The following is a 21,624-nucleotide window of genomic DNA, read 5'->3' as shown; positions in this document are numbered from 1 at the left end:
TAACAAAAACAAGTGGTTGCATAGTCTGGGAAATTTTTATTTAGAAACAACAGAGCAAAATAAAATATAAAAAAGGAGAAATGTACAATGACATATTCATAACCCAAGTAATCACAGAATTAGGGAGTAAAACCTACAGATCCTGAGTAATAAAACACAGACAGGACAAGTTCACAGCAATTATAGATCAGATAGAATTGATCAAGAGCTAAAAATATTGACATAATAAAATCAGCCCTAAGTTACAGATGACATCTGATAAACAATTCACAAAAGGAATAAGTTATGTCCTTGACAATAAACTAAAAATCTGTATGCTAATCACTAAAGTATAACCTTTTTTAGGGAGCCAAAAGTTTTATAACCTAGGATTATGATTCCAGATTTATAGACCACAAGTCCTCAAATTCATTCAGAAGCTGAGCATGTCGTTTTTATATTTATTTAGCTCTAAAAATTTTATTTTCAATGCTTCATTTGCCATTTATAGGGGATTTTTTATTTTTCATTTTTATAATGCAACATGGATTTGTCATTTGCTGAGACTCCTCTACTATGGGTGGGGGGTGGGGGTTAAGTTCTCAGTTGTTTACTCCTAGACTTTGAGATCCTTTTAAGGGAGATATACACTTAAACTACAGTAAAGGCATTATGACCCAATGGAAGGAACAAATGATCAAGTTGTCACAGGATCTTAGATTTAGAAACAAATCAATGGACACTAATAGTATAATCCTAGTATATGCGGTATGATTAAAGATTTAGAGCTGGAAGGGATTAAGGAGGTCATCAATTCCAACTTCTTGTTTTTACACACTGAGAAAGTGAAGTCAAGAAAGTGAAGTTGCCCTAAGTGCTTGCTGCCAAGACTTAAACTTGGGTCCCCTTACTCCAAAGATCTCGTGTGTGTGTGTGTGTGTGTGTGTGTGTGTGTGTGTGTGTGTGTGTGTGTGTGTGTGTGTGTGTGTGTGTGTGTGTTGAGGGACTGGGCTGGAGGAGAGTGAGTAGTGAGTCAAAAACTGCTTAATATTAAAATGGGGTCTTAACTTATTTGTCTACTGGAAAATAGAGATTTGAGCTAAAAGCAGAAACCTCTCAACTCTAGGAAATTGGAAAGTGAATTGAAAAGCTAACAAGAAAATTGGTTGATATATTTTTGAAAGTCTGGGTAAATAGGATAAATTATCTATTTAAAGATATTTTCATCAGGAGCAGCTAAGTAGCTCAATAAATTGACAGGCCTAGAAGTGGGAGGTCTGGGTTTCAAATCTGGCCTCAGACACTTCCTATCTATATGACCTTTTAGAGATTGCATGCTGTGTCCTGCTCCCTCCTCCCCCACCTAGTGCCAGGTGTGCCCGTTCCTCTTCCCTCCCCCAAACCCCCCATAGGGGAGGAAGAAAGTGCTCCTGCCTTGGGCTGCTGGGCAGAGGGGTGCATGAAGTAAAAAAATATTCTCAGTCCGGATGAAGAGGGGCAGAGGAATGGCCTAAGCACCCTTCCCTGCCCCCGCCCCCCTCCTGCACTCCTATTGGGCGGCTGAACAGAGGATGTGAAAAAAATGTCATTAGGCATGGTGGAGAGGGGGAGGGGAACAGCTCTATCTAAGTCCCTTTGCCTTTCTAGTAACAAACTGGGGTGGAGGTGAAGAGGTAACAGGATGGGACCACAGAGAGCTCTGGGCCTTCCATCATTGGCATGTGTGCCATAGCTTCACCATCACTGGCCTAACCCATACCATTCTTCTGCAATATACAGTATTGATTCTTAGATGGAAGATAAGGGTTTAAAAAAAAAGATATTTTATCAATGGGGAAAACCAAGAATGACTAAAATTGATCAGTAATTCTTTTTTAGTGTTCTGTGACCAGGATAATTGGGGGTGAAAGTTCTTACAGGTGAATTTTTTCCTTCATGTTAAATGATACAAAATGATTACTTACAGAGTTTAAATTGGTTGTCTTATTTTCAAAGTAACCTTAATTTATGTATTAATTAGCTGAAGAATCACATCTTCATCTAAAATTTATTAACAAGGCTTTCAGGTTTAAAACTAGACAACGGCCTAGTAATAAATAAAGTTAATATCTGGAAGAAAAAGAAGAGGAAAATGGATTCTGTAACATCTGTGGAGAACTTGTAGGTTTTTTCCAATAGGTTTTGTTATAGTATACTGGTGTACTTTTTGTTCGTTCTGTAATAAATAGAAAGGCTGGGTTTCATTTAGGCTCTAAAAAGACCTGAGGAAAGGAGCCAAACTTTCTTTTAAAAGACTGAAATAACATTGAAAACATCAGGTAAAAATAAATTTCCAAAAGTCATATTATTTGCATTTAATAATGAGTTCATTTATAGGGTTAGGGTTAATATTTGAAATCCATTACAAACTGTCACTTATATTGAATACTGGACCATAATTCACCACAACTAATGACATCTACATATAAATTAGCATTTTCACTACCAACTCTTTTCTTAACCAAATCTCCAACATCCATAATGAAAAAATATTAAGATCACTTACCAAATTTGTAGCTTTATCTTTTTTCCTTGTAATTCAACTGTTTTGATCTTAAAGTCAATTCCTACAACAGAAAAAAATGAAGAAACTTTTAAAAGTGATTTCATAATATATAACCACAATTAAATTTATAGAAAATTTTCTTTTAGTTTTCAGTTACAGAATCATAGTTCTGAGGAAGTGTACCCCATTTTAAATAAATAACAATATGGCTAAAATTAGAAGAGTTTCATGACAGAGCAAAGCTGTCCACCTTTTTACTAAATTTAAAAATAGGTATTTCCATGTATGAAGAATAGAAAAGGCAAACTGTACATGTAACTATAGGTCTCTATAATGTACAGTTTACTTTTCTCTTTAAGCATTTATGTTCAACTTGTAACTTTCAAAGCTGTCCTGTTCTTTTCCAGTCTTCATATATTTCTATCTCTACAATTTAAAGAAATAAGCCTCAATGCTCTTTTTCCCTTAGGGCACCCTATTCAATTGGAAAAACATTAATTGCTCATGGGTAGGCCAAGCCAATAAAATAAAAATGACAATCCTATCTAATTTACTTATTCAGTATCATATCAATCAAACGACCCAAAAATTATTTCTTAGAATTAGAAAAAATAACAAAATTTATCTGAAGAACAAAAGACTAAGACTATATCGAGGGAATTAATGAAAAAAATGCAGAAAGGAGGTCTAGCCGTACTAGATATGAAAATATACAATAAATCAATAATCATCAAATCAGTCTGGTGCTGGTTAAAAAAGAGTGGTGAATCAATGGAATAGATTAGGCAATCATAGCGACTTAGCATTTGATAAACAAATATCAAAGCTTTTGGGGAAAGGACTCATTATTTGACAAAACTGCTGGGAAAATTAGAAAATAGTATGATAGAAACTATTTTTTCTATCATATCTAAACCCTTTTCCTATATTTGTCTTCTTACTTCCCCCACTGAGGGAAAAATGTAACAAATGTGAATAGTCAAACAAAATTAATTTCTCTATTTGCTATGTCTGAAAACATATGTCTTATTCTGTATCTTAAGTATCCCCCTCAAGGTAGTGTCTCCTTAAATCACAATCAGTCAATGTATTTGCTCAAAGTTCTCAAAGTCTTTCAGATTTTTAAAAATTGTCATTTTGTCCATTCTTTTTTTCTGATTCTGCTCATTTAACTCCTCATTATTTCATATGTTCTTTTCAAGTTTATCTGTAGCTTTATTTCTTACTGGGCAACAGTATTACATTATAATCATAAATGTAATTAGCCTATCCTTAATAGACAAGAACCCCATCTGAGTTTTTGGTTCTTTGCCATTTCAAAAAAAGGCTGTTTTAAAATAATTTTGTATATATGGGTTCTTTTCTTGCTTTTCATCTCCTTGGTGTTTAGTAGTAAAGCTGAGTAAAAGCACAATTTAGTGACTTGTAGAACAGTTACAAATTGCTTTTAAGAATGGCTAGACCAATTCATAGTTACAAATCAGTGCTGTTTTCTCATTGCCCTACCAACATGTCATTAACCTTTTTTGCCAATCTGAGACAGAACCCTATAGTTACTTTATTTTACATTTCTCTAGTTATTACTGATTTGGAATACTCTTTCATGTTAGATGGTTTGGAGTTTTCCTTCTGAAAACTGCCTCTTTGCATCATTTGACCAGGTATCTACTGGTGACAACTATTCCCCTTTTGCAGCAAAGAGCTAAAAATACTGCTAAAAAAAATTTTTTTTATTGGAATGATAGGGATCAGGAGATGGGAACTAAAAGCAGTGGATACTGTATAAGGTAGATATTTGTGTTACAGTCTGAACAATGTTTCCCTCTCCTTTCACTTTATTACCTAGCCATGCTCTCACATCCTACTTGGGAATCTCTTCCTTTCTGCCCTATCCCTTCCCCCACAGCTCTATTTATAGAGCTATCACAACTTCCACAGTCCTTACACCAAAGATCTTTGAGTTTCTTTGACACGGGGACCTTAAAATCCAAGTGTGAGTGCATATAACCACATGCCAAACCCTGGAAGTCCTCTTGCCACTCTACTCTCTTAGTTATTACCTCCCTCATTACAATTGTAAGCTCCTTAAGGACTTTTGTTTTTGTATAGCCATCATTTACTATGGTGTTTGGCATATAGTAAAGGACTTGATAAATAATTGTATTCATTTACCACCAAAAGGCCACTCTGACTGAGGCTTCCTCATATCATCTCTGGTTGTATTTCCTCCTCACTCCTTCCCAGAAGGTTACAAAGATGTCAATTCTGGTACCAAGGTGAGAGTTTTATTGTATTGCATAAGTATCCTTTTCCCTTGGGTGTCTCCAATTAACGGATGGGTCTTCCTTTAAACATATCAAATAAAAGGGCCAATTTTCAGCACTGACTGATTTGGCTTATTTTCTGAGGATGTTCTATCTAGACCCTGATGTAGAGGTTAAAATGCTTTTTTTTACAATAAAAGGAACCAACCCCATCCCCACCAAAAAAAAAAAGTCCACTACAAACCTTTTTGCTACATGTCAAAGAGGAGTTAAAATAAAATCTGCACACCCATGGAATATGGGGACTAGAGATGACTTTACATATCTCTGTTCACAAGATAATAAACTTTAAAGTAGAAGGAGGTTAAACAGAAGTCATATAAGTTCAATCTCTATCTTAAAGATGAGGAAACTGAAATCTAGAAGTTAAATGATTTTCCCCCTAGGTTACAAAGATGTGTAACAGTAGTGCCAAGAGCCTAAGTTTTCTAGCTTTTAATTCAGTGACCTTCAAAGGCCCATAACCTGCTAACTAAGGATTGGGAAATGGAAGTGACTTGACTGAATTCACCTAACAACTCAGTGGATGAAATTGTACAAGTATCCAGATAGCCTGACTTCCCTTCCAGCTAATAAAAATTTTCTAACTATAGTTACTCCAAAAGCAATTAAGTCAAGCAAATACTTACCGTATTACTTTATTGATTTGTTCTTTTATTCAATAACTACATGCTCACATTTACAGATGACACAAAGTTACTAAAGCCATATAAAGTATAGGCATAAGGCAGCTCTTTTATATATCATAAAAAGTATCTAGAATCAAAAGCAAGCACCTTATATGCAATGAAAACACTTAAAGCTTTCCCAATAAACATAAGAGTAAAACAAAGATGTCCTTTCTCCTCACCATTATTTGATAGTTCTAGAAATGCTAATAATAGTGTGGACAAAATAAAGTTGAAAAGGAAGGCAAAGAAATAAATTGTTCCTATGTTCCTTAGCTGATGACATGATGCTTTATTTCTAGAGAAATAAACAATTAATACTCAGCAAAGCTGTAGGCTATAAAATAAGTCCATATAAAACTCAACATTACTCCTATATAATAATAAAATTCAAAGCAGTTAGAGAAAGGATAAAACCATTCAAAGAAGTATAAAACTCAAAATATCTGGGAGGCAATACATCAGAATACATTTTATACTTGTGAAGATTCAATTCTAAAATACTATTTTAAGAATGACAGTATTACCAAGATGTTGCATATTTAGTGCTTAACCAAATTACCAGAGACAGGGAGTTAGACAAAATAGCAAAATTTTGGCTATTAAAGGAAATAACAGAGAAAGATGGGCATGAAGGTATAAATTTCAACTATATTATAAAGCAACAATCCTTAAAAACTATTTGGTACTGGTTAAAAATACAAAAAATTATCAGTTGGAACAGACTAGACAATAAAGAAATAACAAAATTCAATAGCCCAGTGTTGATAACTCTAAAACCACCTAAAAAAAAACATTTCACTCAGAGTAATCTTCACAGGAGCTTAACAATTCTTTCCCTCACAATGGAAGGGCTCCATCTACTGGATGAAATAACTGTAGGCAAATCTGCACATCTATGAAGATGGCAGGAAAAACCTTCCCCTGAAATCTTAACAACTGTGTGGAGTGACACCCTGGGTGCCTAAAAATCTACTCCAGCAAAACAAAAGTATCAGAAGGTCTCACCAGGCTCAAAAAGGCTTTTCCTATGAACCAGGTAAATAGAATTTCATCTGAGGCTCATCACCAAATGTTTGGCCAATCTCTAAGGGCTGGGATTTTTATCAGTAGGAACAGCTCATGGAACTATCTAAAACACAGGTTCTTGACCTGGGAGATCCTCAGAATCCTTGGATCTATGAATAGATTTCAATTAGTCCATGAACAGGGGCAGCAGCTACATGGCTCAGTGAATAGAGAGCCAGCTCTGGAGACCAGAGGACCTGGCCTCAGATGCTTTCTAGCTGTGAGACCCCCTGGGGAAGTCATTTAACACCCATTGCCTTGCCCTTACTGCTCTTCTACCTTAGAACCAATACTCTGTGTTAATTCTAAGACAGAAGGTAACAGTTAAAAAAAAAAGATTAAATCTATGAATTTAGAGGACAAATTATTTTTATTTCTATATAATTGATTTCCATTCTAATTATAAACATTCCAAAAGAAAGTCTTAAGGCTTCACAAAACAGCCAAAAGTACACACACATAACATGCACAAAAAAAGTTGAAAATCTGTTATCAGAGGCAGATATGAATGGGAAAGACCTCCAGGAATTTATGCAGAGCAAAAGGAGCAGAACCAGAACATTGTACACAGAAACCGATACACTGTGGCACAATCAAATGGAATGGACTTCCTACTAGCAGCAAAGCAATAATCCAGGACAATTCTGAGGTACTTATGAGAAAGAACACTATCCACATCCAGAGAAGGAACTGTAGGAACAGAAGAAAAACATATGATTGATCACATGGTTCAATGGGGATATGATTGGGGATTCTGACTTTAAATGACCACTCTACTGTAAATATGAATAGTATGGAAATAGGTTTTGAACAATGATACATGTAAAACCCAGTGGAATTGCTTGTCAGCTCTGGGAGGGAGGAGGGAAGAGGGGATGAAAAGAACATGAATCATGTAACTATGGAAAAATATTTTTAATTAATTAATTAAATAAAATATACAAAACCCATTCCTATTGAAAACACTAGAAAGTATAGGAATAGAAGGGCCTTTCCTAAAAATAATAAACAGCATATATCTAAAACCATCAGCCAACATCATCTGCAATGGGGATAAACTAGAAGCCTTTCCAATAAGATCAGGAGTGAAACAAGGATGCCCATTATCAATCACCTCTATTATTTAACATTGTGCTAGAAACACTAGCAGTAGCAATTAGAGAAGAAAAAGAAATTGAAGGGATTAAAATTGGCAATGAGGAGACTAAGCTATCACTCTTTGCGGATGATATGATGGTTTACTTAAAGAATCCTAGAGAATCAACCAAAAAGCTAGTCAAAACAATCAACAATTTTGGCAAAGTTGCAAGATACAAAATAAAACTGCATGAGTCATCAGCATTTCTATATTATCTCCAACCCATTTCAGCAGCAAGAATTAGAAAGAGAAATTCCATTTAAAATCACCCTAGACAATATAAAATACTTAGGAATCTATCTGCCAAGACAAACACAGGAACTATATAAACACAACTACAAAACACTCTCCACACAATTAAAACTAGATCTAAACAATTGGGAAAACATTGATTACTCATGGGTGGGATGAGCTAACATAATAAAAATGACAATCCTACCCAAATTAATTTACTTCTTTAGTGTCATATCCATTGAACTACCAAAAAACTTAAAAAACATAACAAAGTTCATTTGGAAGAACAAAAGATCAAGGATATCCAGGGAAATCAGGAAAAAAAAAAGCAAAGAAGGAGGACTTGTAGTACCAGATCTCAAACTATTCTATAAAGCAGTGGTTATCAAAATAATTTGGTCCTGGTTAAGAGACAGAAAGGAGGATCAGTGGAATAGACTTGGGGTAGATGACCCCGCAAGACAGTCTATGTTATACACAAAACTACCAGTTTTGGGGACCAAAACCCACTATTTGATAAAAACTGCTGGGGAAATTGGAAGACAGTATGGGAGAGATTAGGTTTGGATCAACATCTCACACCCTACACCAAGATAAACTCAGAATGGGTGGATGACCCGAATATAAAGAAGGAAACTGTAAGCAAATTAGGTGAACACAGAATAGTATACTCGTCAGATCTTTGGGAAAGGAAAGACTTTAAAACCAACCAAGAGTTAGAAAAAAAATCACAAAATGTAAAATCAATAATTTTGATTACATAAAATTTTTAAAAAAGTTTTTGTACAAACAAAACTAATGCATCCAAAATTCGAAGGGAAGCAACAAATTGGGAAACAATCTTCATTACAAAAACCTCTGACAAAGGTATAATTACTCAAATTTATAAAGAGCTAAATCAGTTGTACAAAAAAATCAAGCCATTCTCCAATTGATAAATGGGCAAGGGACATGAGGAGGCAATTTTCCATTAAAGATATCAAAACCATTAATAAGCACATGAAAAAAAAGTGTTCTAAATCTCTTATAATCAGAGAGATGCAAATCAAACTCTGAGGTATCACCTCACACCAAGCAGATTGGCTAACATGACAGCAAAGGAAAGTAATGAATGCTGGAGGGGATGTGGCAAAGTTGGGACATTAATGCTTTGCTGGTGGAGTTGTGAATTGATCCAACTATTCTGGAGGGCAATTTGGAACTATGCCTGAAGGGCGATAAAAGACTGTCTGCCCTTTGATCCAGCCACAGCAAAGCTGGGTTTGTACCCCAAAGAGCTCACCTGGTGCTCTGGCTCCTGGCCCTACCCACCCCGGCGGTCTGTCTCTCACCCATCTGGCCTCTGATCCAGCCGGCTCATCACCCAGATCCTTGGAGCAGATCGCTCAGGACTCATTGCAACCAGCTGGTAACAGTATTGGCCATGTGGGCGGAGGGGAGAGAATGGAGGGAAAGGAGAATGAGAGGGAAAGGAGAATGGTAATTTTCCCTTAGGCTGAGCTCCACGTGGATGGGGGTATTGACCACAGGGGGTTCATAGCAGGGGAGAGAGAAGAAACAGACTTTTCAAACAGACTTTTAAGCAACGGGCTGTTTAAAAGGAAACCTTTTGACTGTTCTGGTAATAGCATTGACTTCATCTGCCTGTCAGGGAGAAGATTCAACTAACTTTGAAGGGGCAAATGGGTGGCTAAGCAAACTAAGAACCAGGCCTACAGACATGCGGTCCTGGGTTAAAATCTGGCCTCAGATACTCCCCAGCTGTGGGGCCCTGAGCAGATTCCTTAACCCCCATTGCCTAGCCCTTACCACTCTGCCTTCTGACAATAGACATTTAAATGGATAAGAACCCAAGGAACTTAAAGACTGGAGGCTATATTTTAAGGCATTTCAGACTCCAATGGTTCATACAAATCTCTGCATTCTATTGCATTTTTCCTGATTGTTTTGTTATGGTTTAACTTTGTGATGTTAAATTCATATGTTACTGGATTCAATATTATTCTCTTACACTGCAGGTTGATTGAATTTATTTTGAAGGTACTGAGTTTTAAAATCCTGTTGCTTTTCCCCTATAACTGCTGAAAAAATATTAGTGATTAAGCCCATATATGAAAAAAGTTTTTCTATTTTGCCTTTGTAAAATTGTCATAGAGATAGATGGACTCCTTCAGAACTGGTTATAATTGTATAACAACCTTGGAAAATTTAATATGCTAAATATCTCAAATGATTTTAAGGGTTTTTTAAATATGATTTTTGTAATTTTTGTTTAACAATCTCTGGTTATTTTTGCCTGCCCCTAACACAAGGTAAGGCCAATTGTAGCTGAAGTGAAATACATTTTATAACCCCAACCTTCCCACATGTGAATGGAAATTGGGCAGTTAATCTCAGGGCATTTGTATCCCTATAAGCCTCCAAGAAAAAGGAACATCCCTTCGTGGTTGCCATCTGTAACAGTTAAAATTTAGGGGAGACTATGGGAGATAGAAATTAGTTTCTCTCTACAAGGAGTATTATATTTTTAGAGGTTTATTGAAGATTAAGGATTAAAGAAAAGACAAGATAAGAAACACGTGCCTAGGCCAGAGTGGCCTAGACAAGGTAATCTCACATCATGGAAGAGACGCCTCTGCTCCAAAACGGAAGTCCCCAGAGCCACGTCTTTGTAATCAGCTTAACTACCTTCTCGATCTCACACACCTTAGAATTTCCGTGAGATTACAAAGCATTTTGGGGAAGTGGAGCAAGGAATTGTGGGGATTGAAGTCCAGAGTTCAAGTCCAATTTTACATTAAGGAAAAAGACATGTACAAGAATATTCATAGCTGCTCTCTTTGTGGTGGCAACAAAATGGAAAATGAGGGGATGCCCTTCAATTGGGGAATGGCTGAACAAATTGTGGTATCTGTTGGTGATGGAATACTATTGTGCTCAAAGGAATAATAAAGTGGAGGAATTCCACAGGAATTGGAACAACCTCCAGGAATTGATGCAGAGTGAGAGGAGCAACATTGTCCGTGGAGACTGATACACTGTGGTACAACTGAATAACGGACTTCTCCATTAGTGACAATGCAATGACCCTGAACAACTTGGAGGAACCAAGAGGAAAACCACTATCCACATCCAGAGGAAACACAGTGGGAGTAAAAACACCGAAGAAAAACAACTGCTTGAATATATGGGTCGAAGGGATATGGTTGGGGATGTAGACTCTAAATGAACATCCTAGTGTAAACAACAACATGGAAATAGGTTCTGATCAAGGACACAAGTAATACCCAATGAAATTGCGTGTTGGTTGCGGGAAGAATGGGTGGAGGGGAGGGAGGGAAATAATGTGATTATTGTAACCAAGGAATAATGTTCTAAATCGACTAAATAAATTAATTCAAATAGGGGAGAGGGGGGACAAATAAATAAATAAATAAATAAAATAAGATGTAGAGGCAGCTAGATAGTTTTTTTTTTTTTTTTAAGCCCTGACCTTCCGTCTTGGAGTCAATACTGTGTATTGGCTCCAAGGCAGAAGAGTGGTAAGGGCTAGGCAATGGGGGTTAAGTGACTTGCCCAGGGTCACACAGCTGGGAAGTGTCTGAGGCCAGTTTTTAACCTGGGACCTCCCATCTCTAGGCCTGGCTCTCAATCCACTGAGCCACCCAGCTGCCCCCCCCCCTTTTTTTTTTTTTGGATTTGGAGTCAGGAAAATCTCCATTTAAATCCAGCCTTGGATACTAGCTGTGAAAACCTCTTGTCCTGTCTGCCTCAGATTCCTCATATGTTAAATGGGGATAATAATAGCACCTACCTCCAAAGGTTCATGGAGATTCATTTCTATTTGAGTTTGATACCACTGATCTAGTCCATTACCTTCACTTTATAGATGAGAAAATGGAGGTTCAGAGAGGGTGACTTGCTCAACATCATACAAGGAAAAAGTAGCAGTTTCATAAAGAAACAGTGAATAAAATCCTTGGTCTGTAAGTCAGGACCTTTTTGTCCTGAGATTTAGTCCTTACTCTGCCATTAACTGGTCCATTTTATTTGTTCCTAGGACATATTTGTACTTTACCATCTATGCTTTGGTCACCCTAAGTCCTTTTCTCTATTCTTTCTCCTATCTTGCTTGAATAAGTAATCAGCTCTCTTGCATTTAATTGTCATTGTTATACAGATGACTCAAAAATTTATATATAACCTCTTAATTACCATATTTAATGTTCTGTAGCTAAAATATATAGAGGAAAAACAGAAAGGGGAAGAACCCATGTATACAAAAATTATTTAAAGCAGCTCTTTTTGCTGGGAACAAAGAATTGGAAAATGAGGGGAAACCCATCAATTGGGGAATATATGAATAAGTTATAGTTTGATTATAATGGAATACTTTTGTGCTGTAAGAAATTAAGAGCAGGAGGAACTCAGAAAAACTTGAACTTACATGAACTAAAGCAGAGTGAAATAAGCTGAACCAGAACATTGTACACAGTGACAGGAATACTGTACAATAAACAACTGTGAATAACTTCGCCATTTTTATCAATACATAACCCAAAACAATACCAAAGGACTCATGATAAAAAAAAATGACATCTGCTTTCAGAGAAAGAACTGATGGAGTCTGAATCCAGACCAAAGCATACTTTTTTCACTTTCTTAATTTTTTTTGTTCATTTCCCTCCACAAAAACACTAATGTGGAAAAATGGTTTACGTGATTGGACATGTAAATCCATATGAGATTGTTTACCATCTCATTTGGGATGGGGAGAGGGAGGGAGAGAATTTGAGACTCAAAATTCTTTTTAAAATATTGGAAACTTTTTACATGTAATTGGTGAAAAAATAAAATAAATTTGAAAATAAGTGAAAAAATATGTAGAGAGAACTTTGACAAATATCTAAGAATATGAGCCATTCCCTAATTGATAAGTGGTCAAAAGATATGAACAGTTAGTTTTTAGATGAAAAAAATCAAACACATATAACTATATGAAATAAGCTCTAAATCATTACTGATTAGAGAAATGCAAACCAAAATAGTTCTGAGATATCATCTCACATCTATGTGATTGATTAAAATGATAAAAAGGTAAAATGACAAATGCTGGATGGAATGTAGAAAAATAGAGACACTAATACATTGTCAGTGGAACTGTGAACTGATCAATTAGTTTGGAAATTGATCAGGAATTATATAACACTATGTATACCTTTTGACCCAGTAATACCACTATTGGGTTTATTTTCTAAGATGATCAAAGAAAAGGGAAATAAAACTGTAGGTTTAAAAAAAAACAACTTTTTTTCCATTTTTTGATTTACATGTAGAAACAATTTTTGACAGTTGTTTTTTGACATTTTAAAATTCAGATTTTTTCCCTCCCTCCCATCCCTTTCTCACTCACTCACCCACTTCCTCACCCCCAGACAGTGAATAACCTAAGTTATATCCATACTTTATGTAATATTGTTTATGCCAAGATAGAAGACATACATCACACATACAATAAAAATCTCATGAAGAATATATAGTGGAAGATGGCATGCTTTGATCTGTATTCAGATTTCAATTGTTCCTTTTTTGTGGATAGCATTTTCATCTTGAGTCCCTTATTATCTTGGACATTTTCTTTGCTGATAATGGTTTAGTCCTTCACAGCTGATCATTGTATATTTCTGTTACTGTATATATTATTGCCCTGATTCCACACAATTCACTTTGAATCAGTTCATATAAATCTGTCAAGTTTTTTTTTTTTAAATCATCCTATTCACTGTTACTTGTGGTGCAATATTATTCCATTACAACACCATACCACAACTTGTTCATCAAACCCCTCAAGAAATGGACAACCCCCTCAATTTCCAATTCTTTGAGTTTACAAGAAGAACTGCTAAAAATACTTGGGTACAAGTAGGTTCTTTTCCCTTGTCTCTGATCTCTTTGGGATACAAACCCAGTAGTGATATTGCTGGGTCAAAGGGTATACATAGTTTTTGTGAATCCTGGTTCCATATTGCTTTCTGGAATGGTTGAATCAGTTCACAGTGTCTCCAACAGTATATTACTGTTTCAGTAACTATATTCTATTATAGAATTCTATTATTCTATTCTATAATATTTTATTATAGAATATATTCTAAAATATTTCTAGCAGTTTGTTTTTTTTTGTGGTGGCAAAGAACTGCACACTGAAGGGAGTTTCATCAATTAAGGAATGACCAAATATGTCAGAAACCCTAGAAAGACTTATATGTAGTTATACAAGAGTGAAGCGAACAGAATCAGGAAGGTTGTACATTACACAATAAAAACAAGAATGTATGATGATTGTATGTAAATGACTTAACTATTATCAACATATTTAATGTTCTTTCCTTAATCCTTGTTTTTCTTGACCTCTTCCTAGTATTTGGCACTGTTGATCTCCCTATTCTCTTTTACTTCTTTCTGTCTAGGTTCATTATATTGCTTTCTCCTGGTTCCAGTATATATCTGACTGATCCTTCTCAGTTTCCTTTCCCGAATCTTTTTCCTGGTCACACTCACTAACCTGTATTATTATCCTATAATGCTAAGTTTAAAATCTTTTGGAGAAATTTTTTTGGATAAGAAACTTGCTAACTCCCCAAATCGAGAAAGTGAACTGTTTGGAAAAGGCGCCATGGAGATGCCTGCAGAAACTATACACTGAATCAAAAGATCCAGAATGAACTTTGGGATGTAATGAATTGAACTGTCGGTTGAATGCATTTACTCTGAATGTAAACTTTTATGCCAAAGGGGACTGCCCCCTAATTGGCTTTTTGTCAGTGCACTGAGCAATCATTGGTTTTGCCCTCTTTCTCTTTTATTTCTCTCTTATCCCCAAATTATTATGCAAATAAATTATGCATTTAGAAAGTGCAATATTGTATGCACCTTTCGTAAGTGATCTTTAGAGATATAAGCTGCTTATGTGTGAGGATTCATTGGGGAGACTAGCCATGTAAATCTGGGAGATTCCAAAATGCTCACCTCCCAATGAAATCACAGGAGGGCTTGTGTGGATAAAATTTGCTCCCCAGGACTCTTTTATCCAGGATCCCATTTGTGTGTTTATGCTATGTGTTAATGTAGGGACTATATAATTTGGGTGTGACCCTGCCTCTCTCTCTCTCTTCTTCCTGGAACACGGCTGTGGAGGCTATGGGGAGAGCTTGGCAGGAAAGTTTACTCACATGGTCATACTTAAGCTTTGTACTTCTATTTTTTATTTCTTCTACTTCAAGTGATTACTATTAAATCTTATAAAACATAATACTTGGAGTTATTAATATTAATTTAACCTTACAAACCATATATGTCCTTTAGGGCTTTCTCTTAGGCTCTATTATCTCTCTTTAGGATTTCCCTTAGTGATCTCTTTTACTATCATGGATTCAATTATTTCTATGCATATGATTCTCAGATTTGTTTATCCAGCTCCAAACTCTCTCCTGATCTTCAGTCTTTCATCATCAGCTTTTCAAACTGGATATCCTAGAGATATCTTCCTAACCTTTCTGTTACTTACTTATCACAATCATCAGTCACAGGCTGGCTAAACCTTGTGAGGGTAGCCATCAGGTTGTAGACCCCTGGTGAACTAGGGCTTTGCTCACCCAGCATGTTAAGAATGCTTCGGTGGAACAGGCGGAAGAAACCAATAAGAAGGTTCAAGGGCTGAGAGGGTGATGCAGCAAAGCACTGTGGAGTGCTTAGGGTGTGTTGGAGCACAAAAGACAACACAGCCATCCAATGCAGTTGAAGAAGTCTCCAGGTGTAACGATTTTTCGTGCCAATGGACCCAGGCTTCCAACGACGAGAGAGTGGGACTGTCTCTGTGCACCGACTTTTCCTCTTAAATCTACACGCACAAGTGTTTTTGTGCACACTCATCTATATCACAGATGAAAGCGCACAAAGACAATCGTCATCCTCAGTTACCAAGAGACTACTACTACTACTACTACTACTACTACTACCTCCAAAGGTTTTTGTGAGGATAAAATAAGATATTGGTAAAGTACTCTGCAAACCTTAAAGCAACATATAAATACAAACTATTAATATTTTTAGAAAGGTTATATGATCTGCTATTAGTGGAAAGGTTAATTATACCAATGAAATCATACACCTCTTAAGGAAAAGAAGAAAATTATCCTACTTTCCTGTAGTCTCCCTGAATATACATAGCTCAGGAAAAAGTGGGGACTACCTAAACTACAAAACTAATTTCATGGGGCAATCAAACTATTTTGTTGAAATAGAATTTGGTTTCAAGGTTATCAAGAAGTGGCATAAAAATACATGAAAGAGGGACAGCTATGTAGAGTTCTATCTAGGGTTGGAATTGGAAAGACCTAGATTCAAATTTGGCCTCAGACACTTCCTAGCTGTGTGACTGTGGGAAAGTCATTTAACCCCTAACTGCCTAGTCCTTGCTGTTCTTCTTCCTTAAAAGTGATGCAAAGACAGCAGGCAAGGGTTTAAAAAAATGGGATTATTTTGAGTTTTTTAAAATTGTATGTGTGCTATGTCTTCAATCATGAAAGTACAGGTAATAATCTATATCAGACTATTCACTGCCTTGGGGTTGGGGAAAAGAAGAAAATCCAAATCCTAAAATGTCAAAAATTCTTTCTATACTTAACTGAAAAAATAAATAAAATAAACTATATTAAAGATAAATATTGGGAAGAATGGCAAAGGTTTATGTGAATTGATGCAAAGTGATGTGAAGAGAAACAGGTAAACGATACACAACAAATGGCTACAACAATGTAAATGGATGGAACAGCCATCACAAAACAATAGAATGTTATGAAATTATGTTAAATAAGGTTGGCTCCAAAGAAGAGACAGAGAAGCATTTAGATAGTTTTGATAAGTGTTTTTCTCCCTTTTAAAAAATTTGTTATAAGGGACTGGAAGAGGAAGGGACAATGGCAAATATTAATGATTCTTATAAAATGATATCAATTAAAAAGAAAAATTGTATAATGATTTTTTTACATATACAAGGAGGGGGCAGCCAGCTAGCTCAGTGGATTGAGCCAGGACTAGACATGGGAGGTCCTAGGTTCAAATCTGACCTCAGATGTTTCCTAGCTGTGACCCTGGACAAGTCACTCAACTCCCACTGCCTAGTGTCTTTACTGCTCTTTTGCCTCAGAACCAATACACAATATTGATTCTAAGATGGAAGGTAAGAGTTTTAAAAAATAAAGTACATGAAGGATGCATGACTGAAGAAGGAAGTGAAACACTTGTATGTAAAGTGTGAGGAATAAAAGAAAGATAGCAATGTTACACATGGGTTTGAAAGTATCCAGAGACTTGGAGACATGGGCAAAGATTGCACAAGATGAGAGGGCACAGATTAACTTATCATTTCCACTGATGGAGAAAATAGTCATACCATTGGCTGTGGCCTGAAAAGCAAGAATGTTATTCTACTTAAAGGCATGATGGACTAGGAAACTCTGGTTAAAATGAACAGAAATCCTATCCCCAAGCCCTAAGTGTCTAAAGCTTTTCTCTACCTAATGAAAAATGGGTTGGGAATGGGTGGGGTGGCTGCTTTAAATGCAGTAAAGCAAAGAGAAGGGTATTTTGTTTCCTATTTGACCTTTGTTTGGTTGAGATGGGAGAATACTGTAAGGAGTTGAAGAATAATATTAGCTCACATTTATAAGAAAGAAAGCATTTCAAGTTAACAGAGCAGAGATCAAGCCTTACTTGATAGACCTGCATGTTGGCGACTGTTTTAATAACTCCATTCTCTATAGTATGCAATGGGCTCATAACAGGGAGGGGAGTAAGGATCAGGCCAGCTGCAGACCTATTCCCACCAAAGCAATATCAGACACTGAAAATATTGGGTTATTTTTCAAGTCCAAAAAAGGTTGAGAAACTCTTGCTAATGTTCCACTAAATAAACAGCCAGGGAAAGTAATTATTTGAGTGGTTTTTTTGTTCTTGTTTTTGTTGTATAAATCTATTGTAACCAAATCAATAAGCCCCATTCTATGGACAAAGGTGAAAATAAGACAACTTCATCAAAAAGAAAATTGACCTCAATAGTGTTCACTATAGTGAACATTTGAGCTATAAATTTTAGCTATAAAATAGTCTACTGAAAAGGACAACAGTAATTGCAAATTCTAATGTGGATAACAAGTGGTTAGGAAACTATAATCTTGATTCTTTAGAAACTTTAGCTGTCAGGGCGGAGTCAAGATGGCAGCTTAGCAAGTAGCAAAAGTTCAGACCTCGTGGAAGACTCTTCCTTACCAATACAGACTGAATGCTCCTAGAGCACCGAAATTCAGTCTGAACAACAGGACAGAAGCGGGGAACCCTCCTTCTGGACTCAAATCAAAAGGTACGCCCCCCCCTCCCCCAAAAGCCGGAATCTGAGAATACTCAGGGCTAAGGGGAAGGCAGAGGGTAGGTCCCAGGACCCCTCCCCCACAACCCAGAGGGCTGGGCCCCAGCAGCAGCGGGAACCTCTGAGCGGGCAAAGATGCTGGTTTGCAGGATTTACCTTGGGAGCAGTGGGGTGCCGGGCTGGGAGCATCCAGCTTGGACAGCGGGGAGGAAGCCAGGGAGAAACGAGCAGTGGCTGGGTCCCTCCACCGGGCTCCAGTCGCGCCCTTGCCTCAGGCACATCCAGACCAATCCAGTTGAACTAATCCCATCAGAACTCCTCAGAGTTTAGGGAGGCGGGCAAAGGCACTTGTGGACAGCAGAGAAGCAGCTGGAGAGAACTGGAGAGAGCCTGGGAGGCCCAGCCTTCCAGGAGTCTTCAGAGCCTCAGTGCTTCATACCACATACAGCCCAACCCAATTGAACTCAATCCAATCAAAAGCCTCCAGAGGACAGGGAAGCTAACATTCCTCCCCTAGAGATTGTAACAAGAGATCTGACAAAGCTCCAACAGGGGAGACTGACAGCCCCCAAATCAAAGCAAAATGAGAGGAGCAAGAGCACAGCCAAATACGGGGAGCAAAGAAGGGGTAAACTGGAGCAAACAACAGAAAAAGAAGAAATTACAATAGACAGCTTCTGCACAGGTAATGAGCAAAGAGCAAATGAAACAGAGGGGGAGGACCCAGCAAAGAAACTTTAGCTGTCTAAGAACAATAGGAAAATGAATACTTTACTTTTGTATTAAGATTCAAATAGAAATGGATCCCTTTGGCTCAAATGACTTAGAAAATCACAAATTAGCATCAGTCCCTCAAGCATTTTTTTGTGTGATTTTCAAACATTTAATAAAAAAAAAAATTGGGGCATTTTACAAGTTAGGTTTACAAACTGGATACAGTCTTCATATTAGCAAATCTGTTACTTACTGACTAGGAAAAATAGGATTTGTGAGGTTTGTAACAATGTACTGAAAAGGTTCTGCCCTAAGGATTTATAGCATTTTGTAACAAGTATCCATTTTACTTGCAACTGACCATAGCGACCACAATGGAACTACGAGTACAAAAACACGCTTCAAACAGTTCTCTGGAAATGGACCCATGGCGGCTTTTCCAGAAGTTCTCTCAATGAGTATCATTGTCAAGATGGCGATCACTGCTGTGATCCTAAAATCCTCATCATATTCAATCTGTTGCCAAAGCCTATCAATTCTACTTCAGCAATGTTTCTGAAATGAATTCTCTTTTCTTTTCTGATGACACCAGTGATTGTAAAATTCTAAAGTGGAAAACAAGTGGTTAGGAAGCTGTAATCTTGATTCTTTTTAATACTTCATTGTCTATTTCACGTCTTTGAAAAATATAGTTTCCCCAGATAATCTCTTTTAATTACATCTATTTTTGCTTTTTGTCCCCCCCTCCCCCGAGATTATGATGGCTACCCCTGCCCTTTTCACTTCAATTGATGCATAACAGATTCTGCTTCAGCTTCATATTAAACTTCTTTTGAGTCTGTTTCAAGTGTATCTCTTGTGAAGAACATACTATCTGATTCTGGTTTCTAACCCATGCTATTTGCTTCCATCTTATGGGTAAGATCATTCCCATTTAAGTTATGATTCCTAACTATTTCTCTCCATCCTATCATCATCTATTTAGCTTTCTCTTTTTCCTTTTTGTCCTATACCTCCTCAAAAGTCTCTTTTTCTTCTGGCCACTGCCTCCATTAATCTATTCTCCCTTTTATCATCTACCTCCCCAATCTACCCATTTCCCCCCTGCTCCATATCTCTTATCTCCTTGCCCTCCTATTTCTTGATTGGATAAGACAGATTTGTATACCTAATTGTGTGTGTGTATTCTTTCCTATTTGAACCAATTCCAAAGAGAGTAAGGTTCAAGCATTGCCCACCCCCTCCCATTTTACTTCCTCTATAAAAGCTCTTCTTTGTGTGCCTCTTTTATGTGAGAACAATTTCCCCATCCATTCTATCTCCCTCCTTCCTCTTTCTCCCACCCAATGCATCCTTCTCAGACTTAATTTTTTTTTGTTCATGCCAACATAAATACCTCTAAACACCCTAACTGTAAAGTTCAGTTACAGGTATCATCTTCCCATATAGGAATGTAAACAGTTTAACCTTATTGAATGCTTATGATTTCTGTCATGTTTACCTTTTTATGTTTCTCTTGAGTCTTGTGTTTGAAAGTAAAATTTTCTATTCCTCTCTGGTCTCTTCATGAGGGATGCTAGAAAGTTATCTATTTCATTTTCTCTCCTGAAGGATTGATCACTCATTTTTGCTGAGTAGATTATTCTTGGTTATAATTCTAACTCCTCTATCTTCTGTAATATCATATTCCAAATTCTCTCCACCTTTACTATGGAAACTGCTGAATCTTGTGTGACTCTAACTTGTGGCCCCATGATATCTGAATGGTTTCTTTCTGGCTGCTTTGCTCTCTGATCTAGGAACTCTGGAATTTGGCAATAATATTCCTGGGTACTTTCCTAGAAAGTGATAATTGAATTCTTTCCATTTCTATTTTATCCCCCAGATTTAAGATATGAGGGTAATTTTCCTTGACAATTTCTGGAAACAACAATATTTAGCCTCTGTTTTGGATCACAGCTTTCAGGTAGTTTAATAATTCTTAAATTATCTCTCCTAGAATCTATTTTCCAGGTCAATTGTTTTTCTGATGTTTCACATTTTTCTTCCATTTTCTCACTTTTTTTGGACTTTGAATTATTGTTTTTTGAAGTCTCATGGATTCATTAGCTTCTTCTTGCTCAATTCTAATTTTTAAGGAATTACTATTCTCATCGAGCTTCTGAATATCTATTTCCACTTAGCCAATTCTGCTTTTAAAGTAGTTCTTTTCTTCAGTGAACTTTTCTACCTCTTTTGCCTTTAGGCCAATTCTGTTTTCTTTAAGAGGTTATTTTCTTTAGGTATTTTGTTTGTGTGGATCTTTTACCAAGGTGTTGACTTTCTTTTCATAATTTTCTTGCACTACTCTCACCCCCCCCCCCATTTTCCTCCTCTATTCTAATTTCTTTCTTTAATGTGTCTATAAAGTCTTGCTGGGCTTAGGTGGAATTAGTATTTTTCTTTGAGTCTTTGGTTGTAGGTATTTTCACACTGTTGTCATCTTCTGGGTCTTCCCTTACTTTTTTATGGTCAAGATGGGGGGTGGAGAT

At 36.7% G+C, this 21,624-nt stretch overlaps 1 protein-coding gene across 1 annotated transcript in view; it reads right to left on the bottom strand.

Annotated features, from left to right (window-relative positions):
- Positions 1 to 21,624, bottom strand: part of RAB10 (RAB10, member RAS oncogene family) — a 99,990-nt gene that overhangs the window by 15,504 nt on the left and 62,862 nt on the right. Inside the window, exon 2 of the mRNA XM_001370829.4 lies at positions 2,525 to 2,585. Within this exon, the coding sequence (XP_001370866.1) occupies positions 2,525 to 2,585 (61 nt within the window). The remainder of the gene's footprint in view (positions 1 to 2,524; positions 2,586 to 21,624) is intronic.

Source organism: Monodelphis domestica, chromosome 1 (assembly GCF_027887165.1).
Source record: "Monodelphis domestica isolate mMonDom1 chromosome 1, mMonDom1.pri, whole genome shotgun sequence".
NCBI classification, from domain to species: domain Eukaryota; kingdom Metazoa; phylum Chordata; class Mammalia; order Didelphimorphia; family Didelphidae; genus Monodelphis; species Monodelphis domestica.
Note: the sequence above shows the minus strand (reverse complement) of the source record. Positions and strands in the feature narration are given on the sequence as shown.